The sequence below is a fragment of the Phalaenopsis equestris genome, unplaced genomic scaffold (assembly GCF_001263595.1).
Source record: "Phalaenopsis equestris unplaced genomic scaffold, ASM126359v1 Scaffold000710, whole genome shotgun sequence".
NCBI lineage: Eukaryota > Viridiplantae > Streptophyta > Magnoliopsida > Asparagales > Orchidaceae > Phalaenopsis > Phalaenopsis equestris.
Genome location: NW_018165150.1, coordinates 75683 through 90919, shown reverse-complemented (window position 1 = coordinate 90919; position 15237 = coordinate 75683). Strand labels below are relative to the sequence as shown.

Genomic DNA, 15237 nt, shown 5'->3' with positions numbered 1-15237 from the left:
CTGGTGATCACAGAATCTGAATCCAATAAGGAGTGGATCCTCGACTCATGGTGTTCTTTCCACATATGTCCTCACAAAGACTGGTTCGAGACACTGCAACAGGAAAATGATGGGTCTGTTATACTGGGAGACAATAAAGCTCACAGGGTTGTTGGTAGTGGATCAATCAGGATAAGGATGTTTGATGGAGTTGAACGAGTACTGAAAAATGTCAGGTACGTACCAGAGCTAAAAAGAAATCTGATTTCTTTAGGTACGCTGGAGTCAAGAGGATGCTCATTCAAGGCAGAGAATGGCTGCATCAGAGTAATCAAAGGCCCTCGTGTCGTCATACAAGGAGTCAGGAAAAAGGGGTTGTACTCCCTTATCGGAAGAACCGTGATTGCTAAGTCTATGTACTGTTTGGACTTAGCAGACTCAAGTAAGGGCTGAGGGCCCCTCAGGGGCCAGATAGAGGGAATCTTTACTTTAAAGCTTCTCAATTGAGGTCAAGTAAGGTCATAGCTCTTCTCCTACCGGGATTTCTCTACCATTAGTAAACATCAAGTTTGGATTCGTTTACTGAATTTTGGCATAAGATTTTGTGATCAGCTACAAATTTAACATAAATTGTCAATTTTTTTTTATCCAGGCTTAATACCAATGTTTTTTTATGCAAGAAATCTGTAATATTATTTGCTTGCTAAACTAAGTTTTTTTTTTCCTGATTTGTTTTTGCATTAAATCTGATAGACATCAAACAAATGATTTCATCCTGTTTCATCGTTTGACTGTTTTATTTGATGATAAAAATACATTTCTTAATTTTTGTTATTGATTCTTATTTAATTTATTGGTGATTTTCAAAGAATTAATTAATCTCTACGAATTCATCTTTCTCTTAAGAGAATACAAAATGCTATGATACTCGAGAATTTACGTCAAGCTATTATAACTGGTGTGGATTTTTTTTGCAGTAATGAATGTTTGGACTTATTAATAATCTCGAGGAAGTCCACTGTCTTTTTAGTTTAATATGCATTTTGACTTGTTGAACATATTCTGCAAATTCTTGACGTGAGGTTCTCTGGAAGGTTGAGCTTTTATCTGTTATGCTTCCTCTATAATTTTGGATCACAAGGATCATGTTACAGACAGAATATGAGCCACTGATTATCATATTTCTAATTATATTTTGTATAAATTATTAAAATTAATCAATGGAAGATTTACAAACATACCACTCAATTCCTATGTATTTAAATATCTCACACCTAACCATTAATTGTTACATACATGCCATCTTACATATGCATGAAAAATGTTTATGACTCTTTTAATAGTGGAAATGGTGGTATTTATGATGTGATATGAAAGATTTGGGTGGTATTAATGTAAAAAGTATAATTTTAAGTGTTCAATATGTAAACACATAGGAATTTAGTTGTATGTATCTAAATGCCCAACAATCAATTCAGTTTCACCTGTTATGAGCATATGCAGCAAACCTATCCCATGGTTATAAACTGGATCGTGATGTCTAAAAAACTGTTCTTTTAAAGTTTTTAATGCTTCGGTCTCGATGTAGAATAAAATCAAATGGTGCATAGGCTTGTACAATATCACTCTGGCAAGGCCCCATCATTTTATATGCTGTCGAAATTGTCAGGTCCAAGGTGAGCTCAATGGAACAATAAGGAACTCATTTATAAGTCATCTCCCCACCATTGTTGCAATGCCCCCAGGAGCTAAAGGTAAGGGTTTCTTTTGATCTACTACGGCTAGTTGTAATGATTTGTAATGTTTTTTGTTTTAATTTTTAAAATTCTTTCTTAATTTATCAAGCTAAGTTTCCATTAATGTTTCTCTTGCCAAGCTAATTGCTTAACTGGCAAGTGAGGTAATTTGTCTTGCGGATATGCATGATTTACATTAACTTCGTGGCGCTTATTTGGTTTTCTCATTTGATCCTTCAGGGTTTTGATATGCCACATGAATCTCAGAAGAAAGCCGTAGGTTTTACTTTCAAGGAGGAGCCAGCTCAGTAATCACTGGTTTGCACGAATGCTTGTAGCTGCTCACAACATATTTTACATTTATGTTTTTTTTTTATGAAATAAATAAATTATGTTCAGTCAAATTATGTGCTGTGAGCAGCAGGTTGGATTTAAAAAAAAAGGGGAATCTGCATATATATATATATATATATAACCTAAAACTTGAATTTACATATCTCAAGCCAAAAATTTATTGTTTACATTATGAAGCATACCGATTGACATCGTTCATTTGCCATATTCTGGGTCTATTTGGGGCAGCTATAAATTATTGATAATCTGTTGATAAACAGATGATTCAGATAAGTTGCTGATGAGCAGTTGATCTGGATAAGCTGTCTGTTTGGTTTGTATGTTTTAAAATAGTTGATTTATAGTTGTTTCTAGATAAATGATTATTTTGACCGTGTAGTATTGTTGTTTACGACAGAACTTTCATAGCTAAGATAAATATGCTAATATTTGTTATTAATTTGTTAGGGCAATTATATTTGTTATAATAGCATAAATTTAAACTTAATATAAGCAATACAAAGTATTTATTTATAAAAAAATTCTAATTATTTTATAATTTAATAGTTTAGTAAAGTTACAAATACAAATGTAATATAATTATTATGTTTTATTTATAGATTTAATACTAAATAGTTATTTGACATTACTATTAATAGTATTGTAATAGCATTATTATCTAGTATTATACTTTTGAAATCCCGAATATACCAAAAAACCTCTTTATAATCTTCCTATCTATCCTTAGAGTGATAAAATGGTTTATAACTGCACAAATTTATTAAATGAATAAATTAATTTTACAAAAAAAGTAAATATATTTATACAAAAAATTACAAAATTTGTAAATTTGATAGGAAACTCACTAATTACAAAAAAAGTTTATTAAAATACTATAAAATAAATATTCACAAACAATTAATAAATAAATCTTTACCTTCAAACTAATTATAATTTTATTTCATATTTTTTTCTTTCTATTTTGCTTCAACAAATATCACAAAAACAAGTAATGTTCAATATTATAGGAAGAGATTTATCTCCTATATCACCAACCACCTAAATATCAACATTTGCAAACCTTGTCTGTGAATGCTTCAATATTGATAATTTTATTTTCATGCGCTTTCAACTCCTATATCACCAACCACCTAAATATCAACAATCTTTCTTCCTTCATATTTTTTTCTTTCTATTTTGCTTCAAAAAATAAGTTGTTATGTTGTTGCCATGGATAGCAAAGGCAACCAAAGGTTTGCAAATGTTGATATTTAGGTGGTTGGTGATATAGGAGTTGAAAGGGCGACTAATTTTTAACGTTACTCATATGGAGTACTAATAAGATAGATAGCAGTGAGAAAAACTTCTATTCATAGAGTGATGGTAGATTAGAATATTTGAAAAGGCTTCGGTCCGTTTAATAATATGATAGTGTTTCCATTCGGCAATTATGTTTTGTTCAGGAGTGTAGGGGCGGCTATATTGATATTGAATTCTTTTATCCTATAAATAGAGTTTGAGCTCATTTGATATATATTCTCCATCGCAGTCAATACGAAGGTGTTTGATATTTTTATGAAATTGATTTTGTTAAAGTTTATGCAGATATATAAAGTGAGTAGTATTTTTAATTTGTGACGTAAATGAAAGCAACAACAATAACTGGAAAACGCATCAATGGATATCACATAATATTTGTCATTCTCTAGAAGGACGGGGAGGGGGTCCCAAATATCAGAAAGTATCATTTTCAATTTTCTGTAAGTAGTTGTGCTATTACTAGAAGGTAGGTTTTGGCTTTTATTTTGATAGCAATTCAAACATGATACATTACATGAAAGAATATTTAGATAAGGAAAAGTATGTGAAATCGTAGATAGGACTTTCTTGTGCGGATGTTTGAGTCTGGTGCCAAATATTTGAACTTGTCGTAGAAGAAAAGGCTGTAATGGGGTAAAACCCTTGATTAGCTTGACCAATTAAGAGAACTTTCTTGGTGTTGTAATTCTGTATATGAAATTTTTAGTATCAAAAGAGAAGGTGCAAATTTTTATCCTTAGCTAATTTATGAACTGACATTAAGTTATGTGATAATTGTGGAATACGGAATAATGGGGCCAACAGTAACTTACGCTCGAGAGTTGGTAGAAACCCGTTACCAACTTGTGTGATGTCAGAGATTTGTCCATTTCCTACTATCATTTGTTCTGGACCCATATATGGTTCAGAGGTTTGTCAATGTTCAACATGGGGTGGAGATGTTTTTGTGGCACTGTGTCTAGTGTCTAGTTTTGTGATTTTCTTGGTGCTTGGATTGTAAATGCTGTCGCAGAAGAATATATGGGTGGTTGGTATTGGAGATTCATTTTGTGCAAACATTGACTTGCCGAGTGGCCAAGCTTGATGTAAATCTAACCGGTTACAATAGGTTTTAATTTGGATGAATTGATATTCTTCGTATTTTTGGGGTTCTCATAGTTTTATATTGAAACTTTTTGAATTGTTGTAGCCTTTTTTGTTTTTAAAAGTCAATAGAAGAACATGTTGTATAGTTCTTGTTTGTTCTTGAGCAATTTTGCATTCTTTACTGTGAAGAAGAGCATGGAAATCTTTAAGTGAGAGGGGTTGCAAATTTGTGTAGAATCTTAAAGCATTGATAACTAGGTGGTAGACCTAATAATGTATGGAGATTATGTCGTCTAAGTCCACTTTGGAACCTGCAATGACAATCTTGTCAACCAAGTTTTTAACCATAATTAAGTACCGAGTCATAGGCTCGATCCCATTGTGATGTTATGCAGTTCATTCTTTAATTGATTGACTCGATCTCTTGGGAGCTTGGAATTTTTTATTCCAGATTCCAGAGTCCGCCCTATGTCAACAGCAGTGGTTATGCAGTATATAGGAAAGAGTTGAAGGTGAGCTGGTGGGAAAAAAATTACCGTTGCTATATTCCTATCCACTATTTGCCACTATTTGCCAACTGATACAATCTTGATTTTTCTTTACTGCTCCACCTGTGTCGGTGAAAAGTTTGAGAGGGGATGTTTGAGTATCCAAGAACGAATCAAACCCATTAGCTATTAGCAGTTTTGATATCTAGGCTTGCCATACAGGATACTTGTCTCGAGCTAAACAATATCCTGTTACATTCCTGATTTGAGACACCAAGAATTTCAGAGCAATTGCGATATTTATCTCCATGAATTTGTTGTAAGCCAATGTGATTTGCTGGCTTTCTTGGTTGGTTGTTGAAGGATTGGAATCCATTGACTTCGTGAAGCTAGGGAGGGCTCTGATACAAATGTAAACAACAAAAAAGAGGAAGAAAGGGAAAAAAATCTGAAGAAAGCTAAGTATGGCTTTTATTAATTGATTTCCATCTTACATTTGAATACAAATGATTCTGTATTTATAGGCTCACACTGTGTCTTAAATGTAAATATGCCAAAGGTTACAAAGGTAATAATACATTTTATAAATGACTAATTTAAGTTATATGCAGGCCCTAATCGATCATATTGCCTGCCGCAGAGGGAGGGAAAGGGGCTACGCGAAATCCAGGAGCATAGAGCACGATTGAAGGGAGAGATGTAGAAGAAGACCAAAGAATCTTGGTTTACTTGATGTTGTGTGAATGATTTGGGTGGTATGTAAAAATCAAACTTCTCGTGTTAGATATGTAAGTACATAAGAATTGGGTGGAAGTGGAACATATGAAATGCACCTACAAGTCTACAACAACAGTGAGGAGAGTGGTCTCTATCAAAACGGTTCGTTGTTTGCGAACAGCTCGTGTTCGGCTCGTTCGCTAAGTTAATGAGTCGAACACGAACAAATTCAGCTCCTTTTGGCTCTAAATACTACTCATCATATACATATGTATATATATATATATCGATGAGCAATATTTTTAGAAAAATTAATTGACTACGAGACAAGAAAGATTTATAATCAATTAAAAATATTAATTAAGAAAATAGAATAAAAAATATTAAATTAGATTCAAATGAAGTTTTAATATAAACAATAATTTTTAAATCTTGCCACAATCCTTAAATCTTATGGTTTCGTGATTAGAGTTGTTAAAATGACTCTTTGTTCATGAACGATTTGTGTTCTACTCGCTAAGCAAATGAGCCGAACACCAACACAATTTTTAAGCTCGCTCGTGTTCGGCCCGTTTACACCCCTACCCACGAACAGCTCAAGTTCTTAAAATAAAAGTTAGTCCTGCATCTTAAAAGGTACTGATAACATTGTTGTTTAAATACAAAGAAGAAATTAGTTATGCAAATGGATTATTGCAATTTTGAAATTCAGGGGGGGCAAGGAACCAACCAGTATAAAAATGTCATCTTTAAATCTTACACAAACTTAACCCTGTTTTCGTTTGTTCTGAAAGCCAGAATTTTACTACACTGTGAATGGGGGCTGGAGAAGGTATGATGTATTCTGCGCTTGTATGGACCGGTTCAAGGAGAAGTGACGTTGGATGTTGAAAAAATAAGTTTTATTTAGGGTTTATAAGGGGGTAGCAATAATTGTTTGAAGAAATAATTCTGAAGTTGCAGTGGATATTACAAATTGTTTTTTTGAAATGTTCAGATCACAGATTTTTAGCAGCTATCATAGGTAGACAGGAATGATGGGAAAACACAGTTTTTAGCAGCAGCTTTTTTAGAGCAAAAATAATTTTATCAAATAAATAAAATTGTGATGCGCCTCCACACCGCATTCACAGTCATTCCAAACACATTTTTAGTGCGAGTAGGGCAGTGAATTTAGCTCCACTATAGTTAATAGCTAAAAAATCAATTCAATTTTTAGTTAAGATTTGAGATCCGATTGAAATAAACAAGCCGAGCTACGATTTAAAATTTTGAATCAAAATTTTTTCGAACCAATTTTTAAACGACCCCAAATTGACTCGCATTGGATCATTAACAACCTATGAATTTAATGAAGTTAGCTTAAAGATTATTAATTGCTGAAAAATTGATCCGAATTTTAGCTTGGGTCGAAACAAATGAGACGATCTTTGAGCAAAATAATTTATGGAAAAAATATTAAATATCAGTATTCAATCTGTTATCTTGATCTGCAGACATTTCATACCTGAATTTTTTTTTTCTAATTAATAGGTATTATGAATACAACATCTCGCCCCCACGCTCCACCAAAATTCTAACACGATAAAAAAATATAACCGTATGTGCGAGCCCTTTTCCGTGAAAACTATTTATGTACATTATACACACACAAAATTGCATGCGTATGAAGGTTATTTGGAGGGTATTGCAGGGTTATGTTGTTGTTATTGGTGTTAATACCCTCAATAACCTTACGAAACCCTCGAATGACAAGAAAAAAAGATGAGCATCAAACTACAAAATATATTGATAAGTTATTGGGAGGTTATCGAGATGTTATTGATAACCCCAATAACCTCTTAATATCCCTCAATTATTGAGTTATTGGAAGGCTATTCGACGGCATACACACGTCAAATTACATGCATATGACGTTATGTAAAAAACGCTCCTTCTCCCAGATATCTAATACATATCTAATTTGACTTCCTAATACGATTTATAATTAATCCTAAAAATAATAATTTTAACTCTCCCCGCTGTCTCCGTCGCCCCGCATCCTTCTCCGCCCCTCCTTTCCTACCTCAAAAAACCAAACTTTACATCCCAAAATAGAAGCCACAAAAAATAAAAACTCCATTTTTCTTCTCCCATTTTCTCCTCTCCTACGATCCGCAATCCCTTCCACAAATCCCCTCCTCCCTTAACCATGTCTCCAATTCCAGCATTTCACATCTAATCACCATCATAACATTCAAAACAACAGATTCAAACAAACATGTCTTCTTCTTCATTCTTCCTCACCATCCTCCTCCTCCTCACCTCCATTCTCTTCTCCCTCACCCAAGACTACGACGACGACTCCTCCTTCTCCTCCCCATTACCTCCCGAAGAAGACGACTGCAACGGCGCCTTCTTGACATACACCTTCATTTCACGCACCAAGGAATTCCCCCACCTCAAAAATGCATCCGCACAAGCCTATGCATTCAAGGCAATGGCCACCGTCACCAACACCATGGACCGAGATCTCAAGCAATGGAAGCTCTACGTCGGTTTTCAGAACAAGGAGATTCTGGTGTCGACCGAAGGTGCGGTCATGGCGGACAGTACTGATTTTCCGGCGAGCGTCGGGAATGGGACGACGTTCGTTGGGTTTCCGCAGACGGATCTGCAGAATTCGATCGAGACGGCCGGAGATATGAAGAAGATCAAGGTGGAGGTTAGTATCGTTGGAACTCAGTTTGGAGTGAAGCCTCCAAATGTACCAATGCCTAAGACTATTAGGTTGGTTAATGATGGAATCAAGTGTCCCACGCCTAAACGTCAAGGTATGATACCTATAATTATAATATATAATGAGTAGGGATGATGGAAATTATAATTGATGCATTGAAGGGAGAAATTATTCATGGAATTTTTTAATTTATTAGTTATATATATATATGCATTATGATCATTTAATAAAACAAACAGCAATTGATTAGTTTAATTATATTCATCCACAATAAATGAATTCAACTCTGCATTTATAATTTTTTTTGGTTTGTTGTTTACAACAGTTGTGCAAACAATAAGGGTGTAAACTAGCCGAACACGAGCGAGCTTATATTTCGAGCTCAAAAAGTGTGAACACGAGTTGTTCACGAACAAAAAGTTCTTTTAACAACTCTAATCATGTAGCCATAAGACAATAAGAGTTTGAGCAGGATTTAAAAATTATAATTTATATTAAAATATCATTTGAATCTAATTTAATAATTTTCATTCTATTTTCTCAATTAATGTTTTAATTGATTATAAATCTTTGTAGCCTTGTAGTCAATTAGATTTTTTTTAAATATTACTGAATATATATAAACTTGATGAGTAGTATTTCGAGCCGAACACGAACGAACACATCTTAGTTTGTGTTTGGCTTGTTAACTTATCAAACGAAATTAACGAGCCGAACACGAGCTGTTCGCGAACAACGAGCCGTTTTGACAGCCCTAGCAAGCAATATATATCAAAATTCATATAAATATTTTTTATTTTGATTAATATAAATATTGAATTGATAATGGTTTTTCAGTTAAGGGATCCAGAGCGAACTCTTCATGAGAAAAAAAAATTTTCTTTTAGTTTACTTTGTTCTTTAGACTGCAAAGCTTTTCTCTGATTGTGAAATGTAATCATACTGTATATTTAAATTAATCTCGATAAGGAAATTTAGTGTGTATGTGCCACAACTATATAATTAATATTTAGAAGGGAAATTTACATTCCTAGCACACAATTCTTGTGTATTTACATATCTTAGGCTTAAACTTTGATATTTACATACTTAGCACTATGGTGCCTTAGAACTAGTGTTAATTTTTGTGTGATGATAAAGACTTGAGTGATATACGTGTAAACATAAAAGTGTAGGTGTGAGATATATAAATACATTAGAATCGTGGGTCATGTATGTAAATGCCCTTATTTATATATATATAAAAGAAAAATCTTATCAAAATATTCTCAAACTTGAAAATGATGAACTTCAAAACTCTTAAATATATTTAAAAATGAGTATAATACATAAATAATTAATGTCACCCTCATCTTAAGGAAAAATATTTACGTACGTAGTGCACACGTAGAGCTGCATGCATATAGAGGTTATTCGTGACTTATTAGAGGGTTATGAATGTGTTATTAGGGTTAATACCCTGAATAATCTGTAAAATTTTAATAACCTCTCAATAACTTCCAATAAGTGAGTTATTAGAATGTTATTTTGTGGAATACACACGCGGAATTGCATGTGTATTACGTAAATAAACAGTGCTCCATCTCAAAAGAGGAAAATTATTACACACGAATTTCCGTATTTGCTTGATTTAAAAGTCTATCTTTCCGATTTACACAATACTTCTTCAAAAACTCAATTTTTACATCTCCTTTACACTAAAAATTAAACCTTTTTGCATCTTAATGTAATGAAACTCCAACCATTCATGCTTAGGGAGCCAGATGTACGTGTGCTGCACCCGGGATCCGAAGTGGAAGACAAATGAAACCCACATCAAACTCCTCCCTCGCCAACACGGCGACCTCACCATCTCCTACGACGTCCTCCAAGCCTACCCCAACAATTACTTAGCCCAAGTCACCATGGAGAACCACCACCCCCTCAGCCGCCTGGACAACTGGAACCTCAGCTGGGAGTGGATGCGTGGAGAGTTTATCTACTCCACAAAGGGCGCCTACACCCTCGTCAAAGATCCCACCGCCTGCATCTACGGCCAAGCTGCCGACTATTACGAAAGCCTCGATTTTTCCAAAGTTATGAGTTGCCAGAAGCGCCCCACACTTGTTGATCTTCCCCCTGAACGAAAACAGGACAGGGAGCTCGGGAACATACCTTACTGTTGTAAAAATGGCACCTTGCTTCCGCCAAACATGGATCCATCGCTCTCCAAGGCGGTGTTCCAGCTCCAGGTGTACAAGCTGCCTCCAGATTTGAACAGAACTGCGCTTAATCCGCCTTATAAGTGGGAGATAAGCGGCGTTATTAACCCTCATTATAAGTGCGGTGCACCGATTCGAGTTGCTCCGGCGGAGTTTCCTGACCCTTCCGGACTCACGTCGGAATCAATTGCGCTCGCTAGCTGGCAGGTAAGAAAAATCAAGAGGAAATTTACATATATGCAGCATACATTTCTTGAAAATAATGTCTCATTGAAAATGAGGTTTGAGCAGTTTATTCAAAAATATAGTTGGTATTTTACACTAAGCAAGGAGCGCAGGTCGAATCCCGCGGTACGTGTTTCCAAATAAACAGACTAGCTGGATAAGATCAAGCTGCCCCAAACACACCCTTAATCACGCTTGTTCATAAAATTCAAGAGGAAATTTACATATATATGTAGCATGCAATTCTTGAAAATAATGTCTTATCGTTTGAAAGTTGTGTTTGAACAGTTTATCTGGAGATATAGTTGATTTTTTACACTAAGCAGGAACACGACCGTACCCCAAACACACCCTTAATCACGCTTGTTCATAAAATCTTGTGGTTGTCCGATTATTTTAGATTTCATGTACTCTTGCTAATTCTCATGTATCTTTTATCATGTTGCCTTATTTATAATTATATAATACTTTATTATTTTCAGAATAAAAAAATATCATTAATAAAATTAATATTTATAAGAAGAAAACATGGAAGAACAAACTAATCATATTCTCTTTTCCATTGAGTTGACTCATATAGCATTAGAGTTTTTAAAAATCTCTTGTATGCTAAATGAGCATTTAGTACATACAGATCATATATGTGCAGATTTGAATGTATTTTGTGTGTACTCAGACAAGTATTTGAATGTATTTTGTGTGTACTCAGACAAGTACCCGCTAAGTAGTCTAAATTCATGAAAAATTATTGTTGAACCAATCAAAACACTCCCTCTACAAAATAGTTTATGTCAATGAGCCCCAATTTAAATTTTTTCATTTTTATTTTTAAAAAGTTTCTGATTAGACACTAGACTCAAGTTGCATCCGATGTCCGTACGGAAAATCTCGGCCCAATCCACACATACAAATCATAATTATCATGCCAAAGACACTAAGTAAAAAAAATGTTGTTTCTGCATTTTAGTCATAGAAACATCAAGAAAATTTATTCTCTATCCTACTATTTTCTTCCACCATAACTGTTCATCTTTTTTTGGCAGATAATTTGCAATATGACCAAGCCCAAAGCCAGAGCGGCCAAGTGCTGTGTTTCCTACTATTATTCTCTATCCTACTATTTTCTTCCACCATGACTGTTCATCTTTTTTGGCAGATAGTTTGCAATATGACCAAGACCAAAGCCAGAGCGGCCAAGTGCTGTGTTTCCTACTCAGCTTACTACAACGACTCCGTGATCCCATGCAGCACATGTGCCTGTGGGTGCGCAGAGGATGCCGCCTGCGATGCCGACGCACCGGCAATGCTGCTGCCGCCGGAAGCTCTACTCGTGCCGTTCAACAACCGGACGGCAAAGGCGAGAGCTTGGGCTCACATCAAGCACTGGCCTTTGCCTCGCCGGCAGCCCTGCGGCGACAACTGCGGCGTGAGTATCAACTGGCATCTTTTTTCGGATTATAGGAGCGGGTGGACGGCGAGGATCACCATCTTCAACTGGGGGGAGTATACTTTCAGGTACTACTCAATCAACCATTTTAATTTTTGTAAGTATTTTGAGTAATTTTGTTAAGTTAAATTGTCATTTTTAATCTTTTCTCTCAGGGACTGGTTCTCGGCAATACAGATGAAGAAGAACATTGCTTCTGGCTATGAAAATGTGTACTCTTTCAATGGAACGCGGCTGAACGACACTGTGTGGCCCGACATTGGAGATATTATTTTCATGCAGGTGAGGATTTTGTTGGAAAATAATAATGTAGATTTCGGTTCCAACCTATTTCAGAGATTAAGATACATTTTTTCTTATAAATCAAGTATAATTGAATTGGTTTGATCTTGTTTGAGTTTAAAAAACAGAAAAAAAATGAAATTTTGATGTTGCATGCAGGGGCTGCCAGGTCTTAACTACCTGATGCCAGAAGTGAATGGGAAGACACTTTCAGATCCAAGGGTGCCTGGAAAGCAGCAATCAGTCATCTCCTTCAAGAAGAAGTTAACGCCGGGAGTCAACATCCGCGCCGGCGATGGTTTTCCGGCAAGGGTGTTCTTTAACGGAGAGGAGTGCGCTCTTCCTGAGACATTACCAATTGCATCTGGTTACAGAACTTCTTCTCCTTTTGTTGTTCTCAATTTGGTATTATGTGCAGTTGTAGTGATTGTATTGATGAATGGTGTGCTAATGTTTTGATGTTTTCATTGCTGATTATTGAGGGTATTGTGGGGGGTTTTGGAAGAATCTGATTAAAGTAATTATTTGATTGTTTCATTAGTTCCATTAGGCATGAGGCAGGGGAGGGCATAATTAGTGAGTTTATGAGAGATTATTAGGTGTAATTTATGTTTAAATTTTGAGTTATGGATTTTGAATAATAATTCTTTCTGAAATTTGAATTCTGCTTTGTATTACTTGAAATTGAAATTTGTTGTGCATGATAGAAGCTGAAGGCTTGTATGGATTTATTTTATATTTTACTTGTCTTTTTTTACTTCTGTTTTTGTTTTTAAAAATATATTTATTTAGTGTATTTTTAACTAGTTTTTGTTAGTTAGTTTTAAAAGTTAATTAACATGTTCTTAAAAATTAATCTTGAGTGATTTCAATAATAATATCAATTTATATCAACTCATTGAATATATCTTGTTTCAAATCAAAATATATAAAAAATAAAATAATATTAATAATTATCAGGCGCCTTAAATTCTTCTCTTATTAATTTAGATTCCATTCTTCTTATGTGTTTATGAGCTTCTACTATAATATAGAGGACTTTTGAATTCATCCTCCTAATTACTGCAAAAATAAGAGGATGGAGTTCATTTCTGATTCAAATGATGGTTTAAATTCTTGGGAATGTTAATAATAGCTCAACCATGAATTGGCCTGCATAAAAACCACAACTTTTTTTCTAAGCCTCACATTATTGGTTACTAAATTGCATAAATGTTAGTTTGATATTTGATCTTATGACCTCTTTTCCACACACACACACACTGATTTGAAATAGATTTTATTAAGCGCCCTATAATATCATAAAAGGGAGAAGTATAATTGTTATTATTATCATTATTTTTTGCAAACAATTATGTCTTGAAGGATCATTTCAAACTAAACCCAAAAAATCATGCTACTTTTATATCTTAATGAAATAAAATGATGTCCTATATTTCCCAATTCGACTTTATCCATCATCTTCAGCATCATACTTTTTTCCAAACCCAAAAAATCATGCTACTCTTATATCTCAATGAAATAAAATGATGTCCTCTATTTCCCTGACTTTATCCATCATCTTCAGCATCATACTTTTTTCAAGGTTTATTAGCTCAACAAGTGCCATTGAAGTTCAACATAATTTCACTCATCGACTCCTTCAACATACTTGGTTGCTATTTCTTAATTAGTTTTATTATGTATCATAGATTAAATTAGTTCAATAGAGCACTAACACAGAGTTTGATAAAGTGCCAAAAAGTGTGTTTTAAACCTTATCATTACATACGTGAGAACTATATCAAAAATTTGTTTGAATTTGAATTGACCTTTCGCTAAATTCAATTTGTCTAAAAAAAATTTGTTTGAATCATGATTGAATATTATTCAATCATTTTTGAATTGACCTTTCGCTAAATTCAATTTGTCTAATTTGACATTTTCATCAAATAAACCCAAATGTGCTTATTTCTACAAATTGGCAAATTTGATAAATAGGGTTACAATAAAAAATTTTAATAAACTTAAATGACTCCCGATAAAAAATCTAACATCAATTGCCAGTTGGTTAGGTCAATTTACTCCAATTGACTTGACTCAATCTAATTAACCCAATAAAGATTACAAGACCATTTTAAATAAAATGACTTCAGTTGCTTAAATTGATGTGATCAATCATCTTCAATAATATATCAAACTCCATTTAACTTTTGATCATTAGATTGATCCTAATTAAAACACACCTTTTACGGTGACTCACAACACTTATAGAATTCAACAAATTAAAACTCTATTGGACTAATTCAATAAAATTAGGTGAATTAATTGAAACTAAACCTTTTGTGATTAGGTTCTTAGAATTCCTTTACATGATCGTTCTCAACCCATTTGACCAAGAAGAGACAAACTTAGATCTAATACCTTTGATTAAATGGGTTTAGAACATTCTAATTAACCAAATTAATAGATGATATACCTCTCCCTAAATATCATGTTTATATATTATCTAGGTCCTTTACTTCCCAATTAGCCCCAAAAGTTTACCAAGTTGTTCACTAGACCCAAGTTTACTAATTTACCCATTTAAAATTTTATAAGATAAATTTTACTAAATCATCATTGACCTTCAAAATGACCAATATTTTTGGACTAATCTTCAAATATGATTTTCATTACTTAGTCACAGTAACTAGACAACTGATTCATTGATTGGATGAATCAA

The 15237-nt window shown here is 34.0% G+C and overlaps 1 protein-coding gene across 1 annotated transcript; it reads left to right on the top strand.

Moving 5' to 3' along the window:
- Positions 1–7820: 7820 nt before the first annotated feature.
- LOC110030380 (COBRA-like protein 10) lies at positions 7821–13129 on the top strand. Its single transcript, XM_020733059.1, has 5 exons — positions 7821–8472; positions 10134–10786; positions 11961–12319; positions 12407–12533; positions 12693–13129. The coding sequence occupies exons 1-5, from the start codon at positions 7920–7922 to the stop codon at positions 12990–12992; spliced, it is 1992 nt and encodes a 663-aa protein (XP_020588718.1). The 5' UTR covers positions 7821–7919; the 3' UTR covers positions 12993–13129.
- The last annotated feature ends 2108 nt before the right edge of the window (positions 13130–15237 follow it).